The sequence below is a fragment of the Sciurus carolinensis genome, chromosome X, assembly GCF_902686445.1.
Source record: "Sciurus carolinensis chromosome X, mSciCar1.2, whole genome shotgun sequence".
Lineage (NCBI taxonomy): Eukaryota > Metazoa > Chordata > Mammalia > Rodentia > Sciuridae > Sciurus > Sciurus carolinensis.
In genome coordinates this window covers 37,314,566-37,332,999 of record NC_062232.1, presented here as the reverse complement: position 1 = coordinate 37,332,999, position 18,434 = coordinate 37,314,566, and the positions used below count along the sequence as shown (strand labels likewise).

The 18,434-nt window shown below is 35.8% G+C and overlaps 1 protein-coding gene across 15 annotated transcripts in view; it reads right to left on the bottom strand.

Moving 5' to 3' along the window:
• The window catches only part of Kdm6a (lysine demethylase 6A), a 207,337-nt gene that overhangs the window by 90,683 nt on the left and 98,220 nt on the right, over positions 1-18,434 (bottom strand). For all 15 annotated transcript variants that reach the window (XM_047536340.1, XM_047536342.1, XM_047536341.1 and 12 more), the window contains exon 5: positions 538-596. In XM_047536340.1, the coding sequence (XP_047392296.1) occupies positions 538-596 (59 nt within the window). The remainder of the gene's footprint in view (positions 1-537; positions 597-18,434) is intronic.

Below are 18,434 nucleotides of genomic sequence, written 5' to 3'. Positions count from 1 at the left end.
GGTACCTAGTTACTAGAAATTGTAAAGTGCTAGCCAGTATATGGCAAAGAGGAGTCAGAAAAGGTTAAAAAAAATATTGATCATCATGAACCAATAAAAATATTGATTATCATGGATCATTTACCCACAGATCTTGAGATCTGAGATCATAGTCATCCTTTACTTCAAATTAACCTGGGGTCTACCAGTCTATAATGAGTGAGAAATTTCAAAACACTAATAATCTAAACCTTCAAAACACTAACAATCAAAACACTAATAATCTAAACCTTCTTTGACCAGTATCTTTTATCAGATTCTTCTATATACACAACTCTAATATTCTAAGGTGGGTCAATACGTTTGAAGGAACAATCTAATCATTTCAATAGACTATTGAAAAATGTAGGGTTACTGACACTAAAATATTTTGTATACACTATGTATATGTATATATACACATGATCATACACACACCACCAAGAAAAATCAAACCAAAGAAGCTAAAATAAGCTATTTGCTGGGAACAACTGGAGTTATTATTTTATGTCAACTTACCACTGAAATGCATTGTAATGGAAGTAGACCAAACCAAGACCATATAAAAAGGCAGCATTCTATAAAGGAAGGGAAAAAGAGACTTTTAGGAAAACCATTTATATCTAGTGCATATGATGTTATTACTATAAAATATAGTAGCCAAGATATTCTAAGTTCTTAAAACTCTAACAGGCATCACAATATACTTATAATATACTTTTAAACAGCAAAATAACAATGATGAGTCAATATATGGCACAGAATTCAATCAACATAGAGATTCTGATTTCTATTAAATAAAACTTGCCCTGAAATCTAAAAATTGCCAGCATAATTCTACCAGTAAATTTAAAATAAAAAAACTATTCTTTAAGAATAAGAAAATGCTCAACCTATGCTATTCTATTCTTTCTTGTTTGCATCTGCATTATTTCTGCTTCTTGGACTCTTTTTAATCCTACATTCAATATTGCTAGGAAAGCACTTAGAATTCAAAGGAAATGTATAATATAAGCCTAGACAAATTTGAACATCTAAGAGGGAGGGAGGGAGGGAGGGAGGGAGGGAGGGAGGAAGGAATGAATCACATGCCAAAATAACACCAATTATTTTGGGCTTTAATCACCTCTGATTCTTCATGCAGTATGAAACAGACAGATGCCAACATTTATCCTGACTCATTTAACCTCTGGTCTCCAAATAGGAACTACCTACCTACTCCCTTTCTTCAAGAAAGGCAAACATTTGAATGTCTAGTATATGTTGTACCAATAACTAAGCAAATCTGGTTTAGTAAATCTTCTCTAAAATTTTCACATTGATTCTTACGAAAAAATTTCTCTAAAATGCTATATTTTAAATTACAAATTTCTCTGATTACTAAAACATTAAAAATTTTAAACTATTATTAAAATAAAATGTTTCTTGCCCTACAGTCTTGGGTTGTATTTCCCAAGAAGCAGACCCTGAGACAAAAGTTTTAGAACATGCAGTTATTTGGGAAGTTACCCTAGAAAACACCCGAAAGGAAGTGGAGAAATAAGACAGGAAGAAAAGAAGTCAATGAAAGGATGCATTAGGCAGTTGATTATAGCTAGAACTAGGGCATTTGTCCCCCAACTGCTATCAGTCTGCTGACTTGAGAAAAAGATGATGTTTAAAGTTCAAAATGCAAACAGGCAGGTGATGTTTTCAACATTTTTTAATACTAAAATTTGTTCTAGGATTACACTGTGCATTTTCTTTGAATTTTAAGTACTTCCTAGAAACACTTAAAAATGTTTGAAGTACATCACAAAATGTAATTAAATGATAATTCAATTTCCCTAAGTCCTCATTACCCCCAACTTTCTGAATGAGAACATTATGTGAGAAAGGTATTCACAAATTCAGGGGAGTCACAAAGGTCTCAGACAACATCCATTTCAAAAATTCATATTAAATTTGTTAAAAATTTAGTTGAAAGTGTTTTTAATCAGGATCATTCATTTGCTATTTCAACAAATGAAATAATTTAAGCATTTAGTGAGTGCCAGAGACAATACACAGGGTTGAACAAGCCAAAATGAATAAAATATTCTACTCTCAAGAAGAATGAAATCAAGGGTGTGAGAGGGGAGGCAATGACACTCAGAATGCAGGAGTAGTTAATTCAGAAAGTCAGGATTTGAAAGACAACTGTCTTCTTAAGGACCTAGATGGGGAGGCTAGTGGGAAGGAAGCAAGGCTTGTGCAACAACAGACAAAAACGTGGGAGGAGGAGTGGAAACATGAGTTTACTGAGGGGCATTACTACTTTTAAGACACAACCTACATTCTCCCAACTTTCTTATTTGTTCGTACTTTACCCTTCAACTGAAATCTTGCCCCATCCTTGTCATCCTTTAAATTCTATCAATTTTTCAAAATCCATTTAAATGCTACCTACTCCACAAAACTTTGCTGTTTGTCCTACCTCAGACCAGGGTAATCTTTACAAACTCTTAATTTGGTCTTAGCAAAAAGTATATGACATTATTGTGTAATAATAAGAAACTTAGGTTTGTGCAAAATAGTAATATCTATTTTTAGAGATTCTAACTGACCTATGAGGTGGCAGAGGGCTTTGTTTACAAAATGAAGAAACTGAGGATCACAGACTAAGCAACTTACTACTAAAGAAGACAGGTACTAAGTAGTAGACATAGAAATTCAATCTAGGTCAGCCTCCAGAGCTCACTCTTAACTAGCGTACTTTGTTGTTGTTGTTACTTATTAACTAAACTAAACTTATTAACTTAACTAAACTCTTCTTCACCAAACAAAAATGCCAAGACAACAGAAGTGCCAATCATTTGTGTCAATACAGCAGAAACTCAAAAGATTCAATATATCCAATCACCCAGCATTTAATCTTGTGTGCTCAGTCCCCTTGGATGACTCAGGATTAGCAGAAGGTCTGGCCCTTGTCTACTATTAACTAGGAGCCAAGTTTCATTTTTCAATAACAAAAAAACAAAGGCATTCAAACATTTATTGAGCACCTAGAGTTATAAGGTACTGTGAAGATAGTAATGACAAAGTTCAGAACATACTGCCAAATTATGGCACCTTGGCCTAACATTTAAGTTGAAGAAATTTGAGAAAACAGCTTGTGTAGGAAGAATTTTCTGATCTTCTCTCACCCTTCTCTGAAGGTCATAAGACCCCCCACACACACACTTGAGAGTTATCCTTCCTCCTCTCTCTGGAAGGGACACACAGAAAAATCTGAATTAACAGGCCTTGCTAAGTTTCTCCCAGTCTACTCATATCCTTTATCCTAAGACGGGGAAGACTTTCTACTCTTTCATCAAAACTAGCATAAACACACTCAAATTTATCTGTTTCTTCATGCCTTCATTTCTTTATGAAGGCTCCCAAGTCACATAAAATTCATATTAAATAAATTTGTATACTTTTTTCTTGTTTATTTGCCTTTTATTACAGGGGCCCCAGACAATGAACCTAAAGTGAGTAGTGAGTAATAGGAAATGGTTATTTTCTTTTCCTCTTCTATGGTGGTGAACAAAACAGGGGGGAGGAGGTGGCTATTCTCAATGAATTTATAATCTAATGACAAAAGATTATGAAGTTAAGGTCTACCAATAAATGCCAAGCTACAAACTTAAGAGTTAATGAAGTATAATCAGGACTAGAAGAAAAGCTAGGATAGTAACTTGGGTACTACATCTCAAGGATGGTTGGGAAGGAAGTAGAAACATCTCAGCCAAGTGTCCTAAAAAAGCATGTTTGGAAATAGTAATCTTGGAGTATGAATTGCTATATCCCCCAAAATACATATACCTCCCACCCCGCAATCAACATACTATCTCATCAAAAATGCTAATGGTATTCCAATTGGGTCTGTACAAAGGATGACCTACGGCATTAATATGGAAATGAGTTTAAATTTGATGTAGTCATTCTTTACTGTGAAGAGTTAGGCGGGTAGTTTCATGGAATTTGTACTATTTATAAAATGTGTAGAGTCGCCCCCCCACCCCCAATCCATGGGGGATAGGTTCCAAGAACACAGTAAATGCCAGAAACTGCAGATCGTACTGAACTCTATATATGCTGTTTTTTTCCTATATATACATACATACCAATGACATAAAGTTTAATATATAAATTAGGCACAGTAAGAGATTAGCAGCAATAACTAAAAAAATAGAACAATAAACTGTAATAAAAGTTATATGAATGTACATGCTTTTGCCCTAACATTTTGGTTTTGTTTTTGAGATCATGTGGGTTCTTGTCTCTGTACACACACCTAGCTTTATCATATGACCTGCAGTGTTGCCACAGAATACCAAAGTTAATTTGTCCTTCTATGTTTGATGCCCTAATGCCTCCTTTACATTTTTATGAATATAAGTTTACTGGATATCTTTTTCCAGAAGATCCAGGTTTTGTCATAAATGAAGACTCAAAACAGTGTCCTTAATCTACTTCAACTTCACTGGAAATGTGGCAGCAGCTTTTTCATCAGCAAACACAGACTCTCAGAAATTTTTATATTTTGCAGTCCAAACTTAATTCCAATTTGTAACCATCCTTTACTTCCAGTAAATGGTATAGTGTCACTCTTTTCAGGGATCCTTTGCTGAAGGCTGAAGTCTTTGTATAGGCTCAATGCTTTCCAGGATAACACATTGCCATCAATCAGAACATGTTTTCTCCTCATGTCTTTCACCCACAAATGTAATATCTTATTCATATCAACTAAGCACTCATCACATGCTATGACCCAAATTTCTACAGTTTGAGGTGTGTTAGCAAAACTAGTGTGAATTTATTTTTCCTTCTTCACAATTTCAGATAGAGAATTCATTCTTATCATTGTTCTTAACAATCTTGGCATAAAATTTTCTTCTCTTTCCTTATTAACTAAATTGAGAACCTACAACATTTTACTTAAAGAAAGCACTGTGTGGTACCTCTTTGGTATATCCAAATTGCCAGCATCACTACTATTGCATTTTAGGGCAATTATTTAGTAAAATAAGAGTCATGAACACAAGCACTGTGATACAAGACAGTTAACATACAATAACCCAGAGGACTACTAACTGACTAACAGAGCGTAGATATATTAGACAAAGAGATGATTCATATCCCCAGCAGGACGGAGGGGCATGGTGCAAGATTTCAGCACACTATCAGGACAGCATGCAATTTAAAACTTATCAATTGTTAATTCTCCATAGTTGATCTCAACTATATGAAACTATGGAAAGCAAAACTGCAGGTAAGAGCATTACTGTACTAATGCCTCAGCGTAAATTCTTAGAGGTAAGAGAGGCTAGCGAATTATGGCAGGCAGAACAAAACAGGCAGTCCATGGCCACACCCATCATTAATGTATTGCCTATGGCTATTTCCAGCTATAACAATTGAGGTAAGAAATTTCACTAGAAATCATCTGATTTACAAAGCCTAAAATATTTATTATCTGGCCCTCTACAAAAGAAGTTTGCCAACCTCTGGCCAGAACTGTATCATAGTACCCATTACCACAGCAAATTAAGAAATTATATCTTGATGAGATTACTATCAGTTTACAGTGAGGATTCTTATACTGTATCTACAGTAAAGCCAGCAGTAAAGGATGTGGTCCATTAGGTTAGTGGTTTACCAATACTGGAATCCACAGTGGTGCTTCCACTAATCCCTAATATAGCTCTTAGATAACCACAAAGCTCTAAGATGAATTCCTGAATGCTCTGTTACATAATTAGGGCTCCAAGCTGTACAACCCCAGACAAGAGAGGAAAGTAACCCGTAGTTCTCAAAACACTGAGTGCTTTATTCTTCCTAGCCCTATAGGAGAAAGGTATTATAAACAGTAAGAAATGGGAAATAGACACTGCTGTTTGTCAGGTTCTCTCAATTTCCTCAGGCTATTTCCAAAATGAAGGAAAGGTAATTGAAGGTTCTGCTTCCATTTTCACAAATATCCTAGAAGTGACTGGGAAAAAGAGTGCTAAATTAGAGTAACAGTGAACTTTACAGAATAAAGGTGAAATAAAGAAAACTTTGGCAATCTTATATTAGACAACCCCTGCAAAATCTTCTTAAATCTATGAAATCTCATGAAAGGGACTGCTGGTTGAATGACCAAGCCCCTCTTTTTCCCGCCATTTTCAGGGAGATAAACCTGGTAATGTCACACAATTCCTGCCATTGAGAACAAGCAGATTTCTACTATGGAGTTTCTAGAAAAGCTATGTTTTCTTCTTCTCCTTGTGTGTAGTTTTCTATTCTTTCTGTTAGTATGTCACAGTCACCAGAAGGCTGAGGGAATTAATAGCATTCCAAAGTGGTATGAAAAATCACTTTAAATTGACAACATCAGAACAATAAGCAGTTCTCTAGACTGACACCCTTCCCACCTTCCAAGGAATTTCCAAACTGAAAAAAGACTGACCTTTAACACTGGGAAGCAGAAATTCATTAGATCAAATTCTATTAGTACCCAAAAGTCCAACTGGAAAAGGCAGAAAGTACGGAGGCAATAAAAAGATCTGATTACTAGGGGAGGGAAGGATGAACAGCAAGAGCACAGAGAATTTTGAGGCCAGTGAAAATACTCTGTATGATACTATAATGGTACATACACATCATTTTACATTTTTCCAAACCAATGGAACAGCGCCAAACTATAGACTTTGGGTAATAATGTCAATGTAGGTTTACTGATGGTAACAAATGATAATGGGGGAAGTTATGTTTACAGAACACAGTAGAGAACCAATAAATTTAAGATCAGAACATGTCCTTCCCCCATAGTTATTTTGTACTGATTGTAATTTGCTGTTTTTTTTTTTCCTTTTATAATTTTTTAAGGTAAAAAAGAGTCTAGACCTTTACCCTAGGAACATGCAGAAGGAAGACACACTTATGAGATGGCAACAGTTTCCCAAAGGAAGGGAAGGTGGGATGAAAAGAAGAAAATGTTAATAAAACTTATACTAAAGTTTCTAAAACTTTTATTAGATACAATCTAAACCAAATGTAGTCTAGGACAACTAATTAGGTTCTACATGACAACGAACTGCTATAATGTTGACAACTATGGGGTAGAATTAACAATCTGACTGTATCCACCACCAGGCATTCCTTACTTCAGTAGTCATCTTTGAAGACAACTCCCTTCCCCCACACTGTTGGTTCTGGACAACCCAGGGCCTTGCGCATGTGAGGCAAGTACTCTACCAACTGAGCTATATCTCCACCCCTGACTTCAAAGACATTATGCTCAGATATTATTAAGAAATAAACTCACGGGCTGGGGAGATAGCTCAGCTGGTAGAGTGCTTGCCTTGCAAGCACAAGGCCCTGAGTTCGATCACCAGTACCACAAAAAAAAAAAAAAGAAAAGAAAAAAGAAATAAACTCTGGCTGGGGATGTGGCTCAGTGGTACAGAGTCACCTGCTTGTTATGTGAAGGCCCTGGGTTCAATCCTCAGGATAAGAAAGAAACTAACTCATGACAAACTGTTAGGAAAATATCAAATGTTTAACCTTTTCTGCTCAGAGCTTAATTCCACAAAGCCAGTAAAAGGGGGTGGAGTTGGGGGGCTATTAACTCTACTGGTCCAAAAAGGTCAATGAAGGTAATAAGGACATTCCAAAAGCTCCAGGCAAGAATTTTCAACTGCCTTTGGATTTCTTTCACCTGCTGCACATCCCATGAATATCTGAAACAACATGAATCTAAGACTGAACAATATACTCTGATGCTCTCCAGGTACCACAGATTTTAGATAGTGGTAACGATCTCAACTGTTGACCAAGCTAAAAATTAATCCTACGTTTCTCCTCTCTCCACCTCCCCATAAATAAAATGCACTCATTCTATCTGCAAAGTTCATTTTAGAATCTAAAAGCCTTCCAATCTATCCCCTCTCTATTCCTACTGCCTTTCTGATTTACATCTGAAAGGTCCTAGATTATTTAGAACCTCAACTCTATCTTCTGTTTTATTTCAATAGTTATCATGTCTCCCTAACTAGCTTCTCCCTCCATTTCCTACCGTTCCAATCTGCCTTCAACACCACTGCCAACGAACTTTCAAAAACTCACACTGCCAGGCACAGAGGCAACTCAGAAGGCTGAAGCAGGAGGATTGCAAGATTGAGACCAGCCTCGACAATTTAATGAGGCCCTATGCAACTTAGTGAGACCTGTCTCAAAATAAAAAATAAAAAGGGCTAGGGATGTGGCTCAGAAGCAAAGTGCCCCTAGGTTCAATCCCTGGTACCATAAAAAGAAAAAAGGGAAGAAGAAGAAAAAAAAAAAAAAACAAAAAAACACACCTCAAAGGAAGCCAGGCATGAAGGCACACACCTATAATCCCAACAATTTGGGAAGCTGATGCAGGAGGATCTTAAGTTTGAGAATAGCCTCAGCATAGCAAGAACCCCATCAACTTAGACGGTGTCTCAAAATAAAAAAATAGGGCTAGAGATGTATCTCAGTGGTATAGTACCCCGGGGTTCAATCCCCAGCAAAAAAAATAAAATAATAAAATAAAATGACACCTTTTATTTTAAACTTCTCTGTCTGAAGAGTTCCTACAACCTAGTCTGATTTATAAAGGCCTTCATTTTATGACTCCTCCTCAATTTTCCCAATTTCACAAATACCACTTCAGTCACAAAAAATAACATGCAGATTATGAGTAATATATATTCTTTTTTTTTTTTTTTTTTTTTTTTTGCGGTACTGGGGATCGAACTCAGGGCCTTGTGCTTGCGAGGCAATATCTCTACTTCCATAATATATACATGTAAAATATTTAAAATATATCTAAACACCACCATGAAAATTATCTAGCACAAGGTAATTACTCAATAATATACATGATACATTACAGGGCTTAGAGCAAGGAAGAAAAGAGTTACAGACTACTCAACAATCAAAATAATATCATAATCAGAGAATTTCAAAAATGATAACAAGTACCTGGAGACAGCCTGAAGGAAGGTTAGCATGGCTTGCCTCAGTTGTTATTAAAAATGTACAAAACAATAAAGAGAAAAAGGTAGCTGAGGCTATGGCTCAATGTAGACTGTCCCTGGGTTCAATTCCTAGGACCTATCAATCAATAAATCAATTTTTAAAATGCCATGTTTATTAGACACCTTAATCTATGAAATTTAGAAAATGTGTGCAACTTTGAATAAAACACAACATTGCTAATTTTGTTAGATGATAAAGATACTACACTTATTTAAGAAAATAGTCTTATTGTGTAGAAAGGTAAATAGAACATTGAGGACTGAAATGTCATGCTGCCTATAATTTACCCTGAAACTGTCCCAGGAAGGAAAATGCCATATGTGTGAGATAATTTTGTTTTGTTGTGCTGTATTTTGTTTTGCTATAGTACTGGAGATTGAACCCAAGGCTTTGCACAAGCTAGGCGAGTGGCAGACACCTAAGGTACATCTTAGCCATTTATTTATTCTATTTATTCTATTTTCCTGCCTCAGCCTCTGGAATAGCTGAGATTTACAGGCATACACAACTGCATCTGGCTAAAAGAACATTTGTAAATCCTGATGAACATAAGCCAGGAAGGCATTAAAAAACGTTAAGAAAGTGGCTAATGGTTAACTTTCAGTTAAAGTACAGAGGTTAGAGAAATAGGCTAAACAATAGCCTAAGAAAACAATAAAACAAAGTCAGTAAATGGAACATTCTATAAGACAACTGAACTCTGTAAGATAATAACAAGAACATAAACAAAAAATGGTGTGGGATATGGTATCTAGGAAGCCCTTCCTAAAAGACACCTAAGGGACTAGATGGTGGTCTGGACCAAAATAATAATAATAATAATTCATCTGCACTGAACTTATATACACCTGTTATTCCCTAAACAATACAATGTAACATTTTCCATAACATTTATATTGTATTATGTATTACAGCAATCTACAGATGATTTAAATCATACACGACAATGTGCATGTGCATTTGTTATATGCACATATATTAGTCATTTTACATAAGAGACTTGACCATTCACAGATTTTGGTATGGGGGATTCCTGAAGCCAATTCCCCCATACCAAGGGACAACTGATTGTACATAAAATAATACATTAAACCTAAAGAAAATAAATGTATTTCTAAATTCAAAACATAAATTTGAATTAGGAGAATGGCGAGTTTTTCCATTATAATAATTCTCTCCTCAACATCTCCCCCTACCAACTTAAACCCATAATTCCACATCATTGTAGCATTAACAAAAATTAAAACCATACAGGAGAAAACTTCATTAGTCAGGCCCAATTAGGAAAAGGGCCAGCACAAATTTCAGAGCTGATTAAAAAATACAGTATTAAGCCAGGTTTAATGGTGCATGCCTGTAATCCCAGCAGCTTTGGGAGGTTGAGGCAGGAGGATCAAGAGTTCAAAGTCAGTCTCACCAAAAAGGAGGCACTAAGCAACTCAGCAAAACCCTGTCTCTAAATAAAATACAAAATAGGCTGGGGATGTGGCTCAGTTGTTAATACCCCTGAGTTCAATCCCTGGGTCCCCCCCCACAGCCCCAAAATATAGTATTACAATTTTCAAGCATGTAATGAATCAGGCAGTAATATAGCATTATTTAAACCTTTTTAGTTTAGTTTAATAAAAGTAGGTTTTATTTAAAGTTTAGTTTAGTTTATCTATTTATAATTAGCATATCAAAACATATATACATTAACCTTTACAAGTTTTGAATTCTTGAAACACTTGACCCTCTTCTCTTCAGCAGTGGGAAGTGTCCCGAATTAAATTTTAGCCCAACTCTATCAACATCAATATATAAGTAGATGTGAAAAAACTAGTAACTGTTTTCTACTGTTTTGTTAATCAGAAAAAAGAACTATACTCACAAATACTTAATCAATGTACAAAAAAATACATGCTGTATGTCTTATAACAAGACAAATTTTTCTTAACTGAAAAGGACTTCTCCATAACTGTTCTTCATATTCGTGTGTTTCCACAGTTCTATTCAGAGACATTATTACCATAACTCAAAACCTTTTCTTAAATTCAAGCGGGAAAAAAATAAGGAAAAAGTAGGTTTTATTTAAAGTTTACATTTATTAAAAAAAAAGTATATCTCAAGTTATTTGAGAAATTACACAAGACAAAAGTTATCAGTAAGCACCAGCATGCCTTGGCATTTTAACTTTTACTTGTATACTGAAATACACAGCAGCACTATCACTGTGCATATACTTTTTGATATCTACCTTTCTACTTAATACCTTAAACTGTATCAAAAATTTCTAAACTTTGCTGACTCATGAATGAGTTCATGTTTTGTTATTTGTTTTTTCGATTATTTTGCTCTTGCTACAGGACATGTAGAACAAATTATTGAGTTTTTATTTATTACTAGCTTGATTAGAGAAACGTATTTATTACAATCATAAACATAATAGTCATGAGAGGACTGGCAATCACCATTTCACAAATGGTGACAAGTGTCATTTATTCTGAACTAGTACAAAGTATGATTAATATTTTGAATAGACTACTGGGTGGTAAGTGTAAGCAGCAGGTCACTGGGGGTGTGCCTTTGCGGATTATATTTTGTCTCTGGCTCTTAAGCCCAAGTGTGCACTCTGCTTCTCAACTGCCATGAGCTAAGAAGCTTTCCTCTACCAGCCTCTTCCACCATGATGATGTTCTGCCTCACCTAAAGCCCAGAGACAAAATAAATTTTTCCTCCTCTAAATTGTTCTTATCAGTTATTTTGGTCATGGCAATAAAAAACTAACATAGGCCCTTACCTCAAATTAACTACCCTGCAGTTTCCACCAATTTCAGACTTTTTTATTTCATAATTTTATTGAGGTAAAATTGAAGCACAATAAAATGCACATATTTGAAGTATGCAATTTGATCTGTTTTGACACAAATGTAACCAATACAACATGCAACACATTTTCATTACTTTTTTTTTAATTTGAAATCATGCACACTGTTTCCTGCATGATTTGTTACATTAGAAATCAATCACCTGAAGATATATAAAACCCCACTCTCACATGTCAACTGCTTCAAAATTAAATGGCACACTTATAAATATTTCACAGGTCAAAGAAGAAAGACCAAGAAAAGTAAATGAAAAGAACTATGAACAAGCGATAATAAAAAGCTTAAGATATCAGAAACTCAGGGATGAAACAGTACTCAGATAACTTAAAGGACTTGTAGTAGAAGCTAGATTAACAAACTATTTTCAAATTAGGTAAGTAGAAGGAAAAAAATAAAGTAGAAGCAGAAATATAAGAAATAAAGAATAATACAGCTAGAAGTTGGTAAAATCAAACAAGTCTAATCAAGAAAAAGAACAAAATTATAAATATCAATGGAAAATTAATATCAATGGAGCTATCAAAATAATCCTACAGATGCTAAAAATATAAAGGCAATACTACAACTGCATACCAACATATGTGATAGTTTACATAACATGGTCTATATTAGGGAAGGATCCATTGGCTGCTGAGAAGTATATTCAGTCCTTGCTGGATGAAATATTCTATATATGTCTATAAAAGTCTACTTAGCAATTGTATTTTTCAGTTCTATAGTTTCTTTAGTTATTGTTTGGAGGATCTAGCCAGTGGTGACGGGGCATGTTAAAGTTACCCAGTATTATTGTGTTGTGGTCTATTTGATTCTTGAAACTGAGAAGAGTTTGTTTCATTTACACAGATGCTCCACTGTTTGGGGCATAAGTACTTAACGATTATTATGTCTTGTTGATGTACAGTTCCCTTAAACAATGTGAAATGTCCTTCTGTTCCTTCTGATCAACTTTGGTTTGAAGTTCACTTTATCTGATATGAGGCTAAAAAAACCCCTACTTGTTTATGAGATCCATGTGAATGACTGAAGGTAAAAGATCTTCAGTAAAAGAATGGGACCCTTTTACCTTCAGTCTGTGGATGTCTTTGCCTTTGAGGTAACCTATGAGGCGAGTATCTTGGAGACAGCATATTGTTGGGTCTTTTAATTTTAATTTTAATCCAACCTGCCAGTCTATGTCTTTTGATTGATGGGTTTAGGCCATTTGCATTTAATGTTATTTTTCAAAAATGATTTCTATTCCATTTTGATTTGTTTCTGGTTTTTACTTTTCAATTATTTCTCCTTCGATTGACTATTCTTCTATTGTAGTTCAACCCTTTGCTGATTTTCAGTTTTATTTTTCATTTCTTCTTCATGAAATATGTTATTGAGAATGTTTGGTAGTGCAGATTTTCTAGATGTGAATTCTTTTCACTTGTGTTTATCAGGGAAGGTTTTGATTTTATGGTCAATTCTGAAGCTTAATTTTGTAGGGTATAGTATTCTTGGCTGGCATCCATTTTCTTTCAGAACTTGGTATATCATTCCAAGACATTCTAGCCCTGAGTGGTCTGGGTTGAGAAATCAGCTGAGATCTGGATTGGTTTGTCTCTAAATGTTTTCTCTGGCAGCCTTATTCTGTATGTTAGGCATTTTCATAAGGTGGTGTGGGTCTGTTGTTATTTTGTATATTTGGGGTTCTACTAAGCCTTCTATAGTTGATTTTCCATTTCACTCTTTAGCTTTGGGAAATTTTCTGATATTATTTCATTGAAAAGGCTGTGCATTCCTTTGGTTTGTATCTCTGAGCCTTCATCTATCCCAATAAATCTTAAATTTGCTATTTTCGGGTTACCCCACATTTCTTAGAAGTTCTGCTAATGGTCTCTTAACATCTTTTCTCCATGGTAAACTATGTTTTCAAGATTATATATTTTGTCTTCATCACATGAAGTGCTTTCCAAGTGATCTAGTCTGCTGGTGATGCTTTCTATTGAATTTTTAATTTGGTTTATTGATTCCTTCATTTTGAGGATTTCTGCTTGACTTTTTTTTTTTTTTTTCAGAATCTCTATTGAAGTAATTGTTCACTTACTATATTTTCACTCTGATTTCACACCATGGTGTTGATGAATTCTGTTACTGAAGTATCTTGATTTGTTTCCTTGTTTTTTTTTTTTTTCATGGTGTTTGTGTGTCTACCCATCTAGCAGTATAGATCTGAGGTAATAGAGTTTCTACCTTGTGGACTTGTAGTGTCCGTGAAGGTTTCTACTACCTCACTGTTTAGGAGGAGGCAAATAATAACAAGTAATGCAAACAATATACAGCATTAAACCAAACAGTTCCTACTATGATGTCTACAATGTTAATCATCACAATAAACAGAAACAATATGATTAGTTATTGCCCACAATATAAACAGTAAGTTTTGCAAAAAGGTTTACAATTTCAAATGGTGGACACCAAGAAAACAAGTGCTATAGGATGTGATGATTTTGACAGAGGACAAGAGAAGAAAGAAATAAAAAATTAAAGGAAGAGTGAAAAAGAACAATAGAGATTGTTAGCTGAAGAAAAGAGAAAGAATCAAGGGAAATGAGAAAAACATAAAAAAATTTTACGTTAAAAATAAAAATAATAGAATATACAACAAAACAAATATAGTAATCAAACATCCTAGTCCTCAAAAAACTGATCCATGAAAAAATAACTGGCTTCAAAAATGTTAGACCTGAGGCAGGGGAGGATACGAGTATGTCCATGTTCCATTAGGGTCACAATTAAGCAGAGAACAGGAAAAAAGAGGAAAAATTCTCTATGAAAAGTTAAAGAATTCTTTCTATTGGAGTTCAAAAGATTCTCAGCTTCTCTTCTCAGCAGTGTTAGTTGGGGTCATCTGGAGCATGATGAATTGCTGGAGCAATTCATAGGGGTCATCTGGAGCCCTATGAATTGCTGGAATGAGAGTGGTAACTCCACAGGTGGAATTCCAGGAGGCAGGGTTTAGGCTAAGGTGGGCTCCAGGCTCTTCAGTGAATGTCAATTGGTCTGGAGATTTTAAATCAATGCACCTCCGGGATCCAGTAATTGTTCTATACTGGAAGACAGTAACCCAGGGATCTCCCCTGGGTTCCACTCATGTGGTGGTGAAGCCAGTTCTTATTCCTGTAGCCCCCACCATTTCTTGTTCTTGTGTTTAGTCTCCAAAACTTAATCTCTCCCACCTGTGCCCTTCTGAATTTCCGCCAGATGTGTCTCTCCCAGGGGGTCCTGTAAACAGCCAGATTGGAGGGGGGAAGGGAGGGCTGGGTGCATTTCCCCGACCAGTTGTCCCCTGTGTAAACCTCTCTCCTCCTCTGATTTTCTCCTGGTCACTTAAGCACACTCTAAGACCTGCAGTGTGTTTACCGGGCTTGTATTTTGGGCCAAACTCATGTTTGCCAGGAATGTACTCCCTCAGCTGCCGGCCCCTCACTATGTGGCTGCAAAATGGTTCCTTCTTTTGTCCTCTGCAGGGCACTGGGAGAGATGGTGGCTTCTTTCCCACATAAGGATATTACGCAGCACACCTTTCAGTTTAGTTGGGCAATGTCTTTGATCTCTAAGGGCTCTGTACCCAGACAAGCCTCAGGTCCCTTAAAAATGTGGGTTCCCTTAATTCCCTTATCGCGCCCACTTTGCGTGTAGAAGAACCGCTCTGGCTAGTGCTTCTGGCCCAGTCACAGGGGTGGCTGTCTCACTGGGGATTTCTTCCCTATTTTATTATATCCAACCTCCCGAGTTCCCAATCATCTTTGAATGTTCAGATTTAAATTCCAGTAAAGTTTCCCCTCCCTCTTCCTTTTTTTTTTTTTGTTCACCCACCTTGCTGCCTACTTTCTTGGTTGCAGTCCACAGAGCAGCAAGGAAAGCAAGCCACTCTAGTCCACCATCTTGTAGTCTCTCAGAATGTTATATGAAGATTTTTACCCAATAAAATCCCAACATTGAAAGACCTGCTTTAAACCAAACTCAATTATCAATCAATTCTGACATTACTTTCCCCACTACTAGATGCAGAGAAAAACTTGTAAAAGTGGTGTTCTCCCTCACCATGGTAAATACTAACCTCAGATTTGTGTTCTTGGTATGTGGGAAGTCAATTTTGATAACTGGGAGGATAACACATTGTTAAGAGCTCTGTACAATAAGATCACATGATAAATTAGTCTGATGGCTAATTAATATTCCATATATTGGACATTCAACAAGGAATTTTATTTTTCCCCTCGTTATTGGAAACATAGTAAGTTTTTGCTTGTTGTGGGTTTTGTTTTGTTTTGTTTTGTTTGTTGGTTGGTTGGTACTGGGAACCTAATCCAGAGGCACTTAACCATGGAGCCACATCCCCAGTCCTTTTTTGTATTTTATTTAGAGATAGGATCTCACTGAGTTGCTCAGGAACTTGCTTAGTTGCTGAAGCTGACTTTGAACTCAACAATCCTCCTCCTGCCTCAGTCTCCAGAATGGTTGAGATTACAGGCATGTGCCACCACATCCAGATACAGTAGGATTTTTAATAATGAATTTTTTTTTTTTTTGGCGGTGCTCGAACCCAGGGCTTTGTGCTTACGAGGCGAGCACTCTACCAACTGAGCTATATCCCCAGTCCCCTTAAAAATGAATTTTGAAGTATATTTTCCTTGTTATAAGTAAGATTAGAGTCTATTTCTGGCAAAGGTAGACTAATTTGTTCCAGATGCAAACCCCCAACTTCTTTGTCTACCCTAATAAGTATAATAGAAAAACTGACAAAATATCGTTTTAAATTTATTTTCAGGTATCAGATCTAAGAACTATTCTTCCTGCTTCTATTGTTGGCCAAGAATAAACCTTCCATCACTGCTCAGTAACACTTGGTCTTGTTACTGGTTCCACAATTTCAAGAAGGAAAAAGAGACCCAGTTTGTCATTAAAAAATGCTGAAAGAGGACCATTTTTCTGCACAAGCCACTTACTCATTCAAAAGCAGCAACTAAAAGGCTAATAAGTAAGGATGAGAAACAACAGGAATACTTAAGAGAATATAAACTGAAATAAACCTTTTGGTATGCTGTTTGCCAATAAATACTAAAATTAAATACACACATTGTCATATGACCCAACAATTCCACTCCTTAGCATATACTCAACAGATTATATGATTACATTTTCATGAAGTTTAAAAGGAGAAAAGTGGACATTATATTATCACACTATGGTTTCCAATGAAGGTTATGTAAGATAATACTAGAGAAGATCCTTCTGAAGGTAGTAACTCTAACTATAGTTTTACAAAAACTATATATACAATATATGTATATGTCATATATATATGGGCATATTAAGCAGCTAGCTAAAGGCACTCAAGAGTAAACAAAAGCAGACAGATTTAATTAGGATGTTAATATAGGTTAAATTATTGCCAGAAAAGATGTCCCCACATCCTAATCACCAGAACCAACAATACTTACCTGACATGATTAAAAAAAAAAAAAAAAAAAAGTATCTGTGATTAAGTTAATAATCTTTCCATGGGAGATCATTCTGAATTATTTAGACAGGCCTAATGTAATCACCTGGGTCCTCACAAAAGTGAGGCAAGAAATTCCAAGGCCAAAGAAAGCAATGGGAACATAAAATGAAACAAAAGTCAAAATATGGGCCCATGTGCCAAAGGAATGCAAGTTAGCCTCTAGAAGCTAGGGAAGGCAAAGAGACAGATTTTTCTCAGGAGTCTCAAGAAGGAATGAGCCCTACCTACACCTTGATTTTAGTCTCAAATGACTCATTTTGGACCCTGGCCTCCCAAACTTCGAGAGAATATATACGTGTTATTTTAGTCACCAAATTTGTGGTAATTTTTTAAAATAGCAAAGGGGAACTAACAGAGAAAGTCAAGCTGGGAGGAGAAAAGTATGAAGTAATATCCCATTCTCATGGCTATTAACTTGAAGCCAGACATAGTATACATGGTGGTGAGAAAAAAACAGTTTTCCTGGTTCAAAATACCAGAAGACTAGAACCAAGAAAAATTACAACCTGCTGGAAAAAAGGAAATCACAGAAGGGTGGGGGGGTGGATCCTGTCCATCCATATGTCTTGTTGTCTACTGTACACAAGTTAGAGTCAAAACAACCAGGAGCAGTGATGCACACATGTAATCCCAGCTACTCAGGAGGCTGAGACAAGGGGATAGCAAGTCTGAGGACAGCCTGGACTATAAAGCGAGGCTTGTCCCCAAAAAAATAACAAAACAAACAAACAAACAAAAAAAAAAAAACATCTAAGCTACACAAAAAATATTTAAGTTGCTACTTAAGCTGGCACCACAAAAAACTGTTTGCATTTCAAGTCTAACAAAGATAACTGCTTGACAGGAGGAGAAAAAAAAAATCACAAGAAGAAAAGACCACTCAAGACCTAGCACAATTTTCATAATGTCCAATACCTGACACAAAATTACACAAAATACTACAAATCAGGAAAATAAATAAC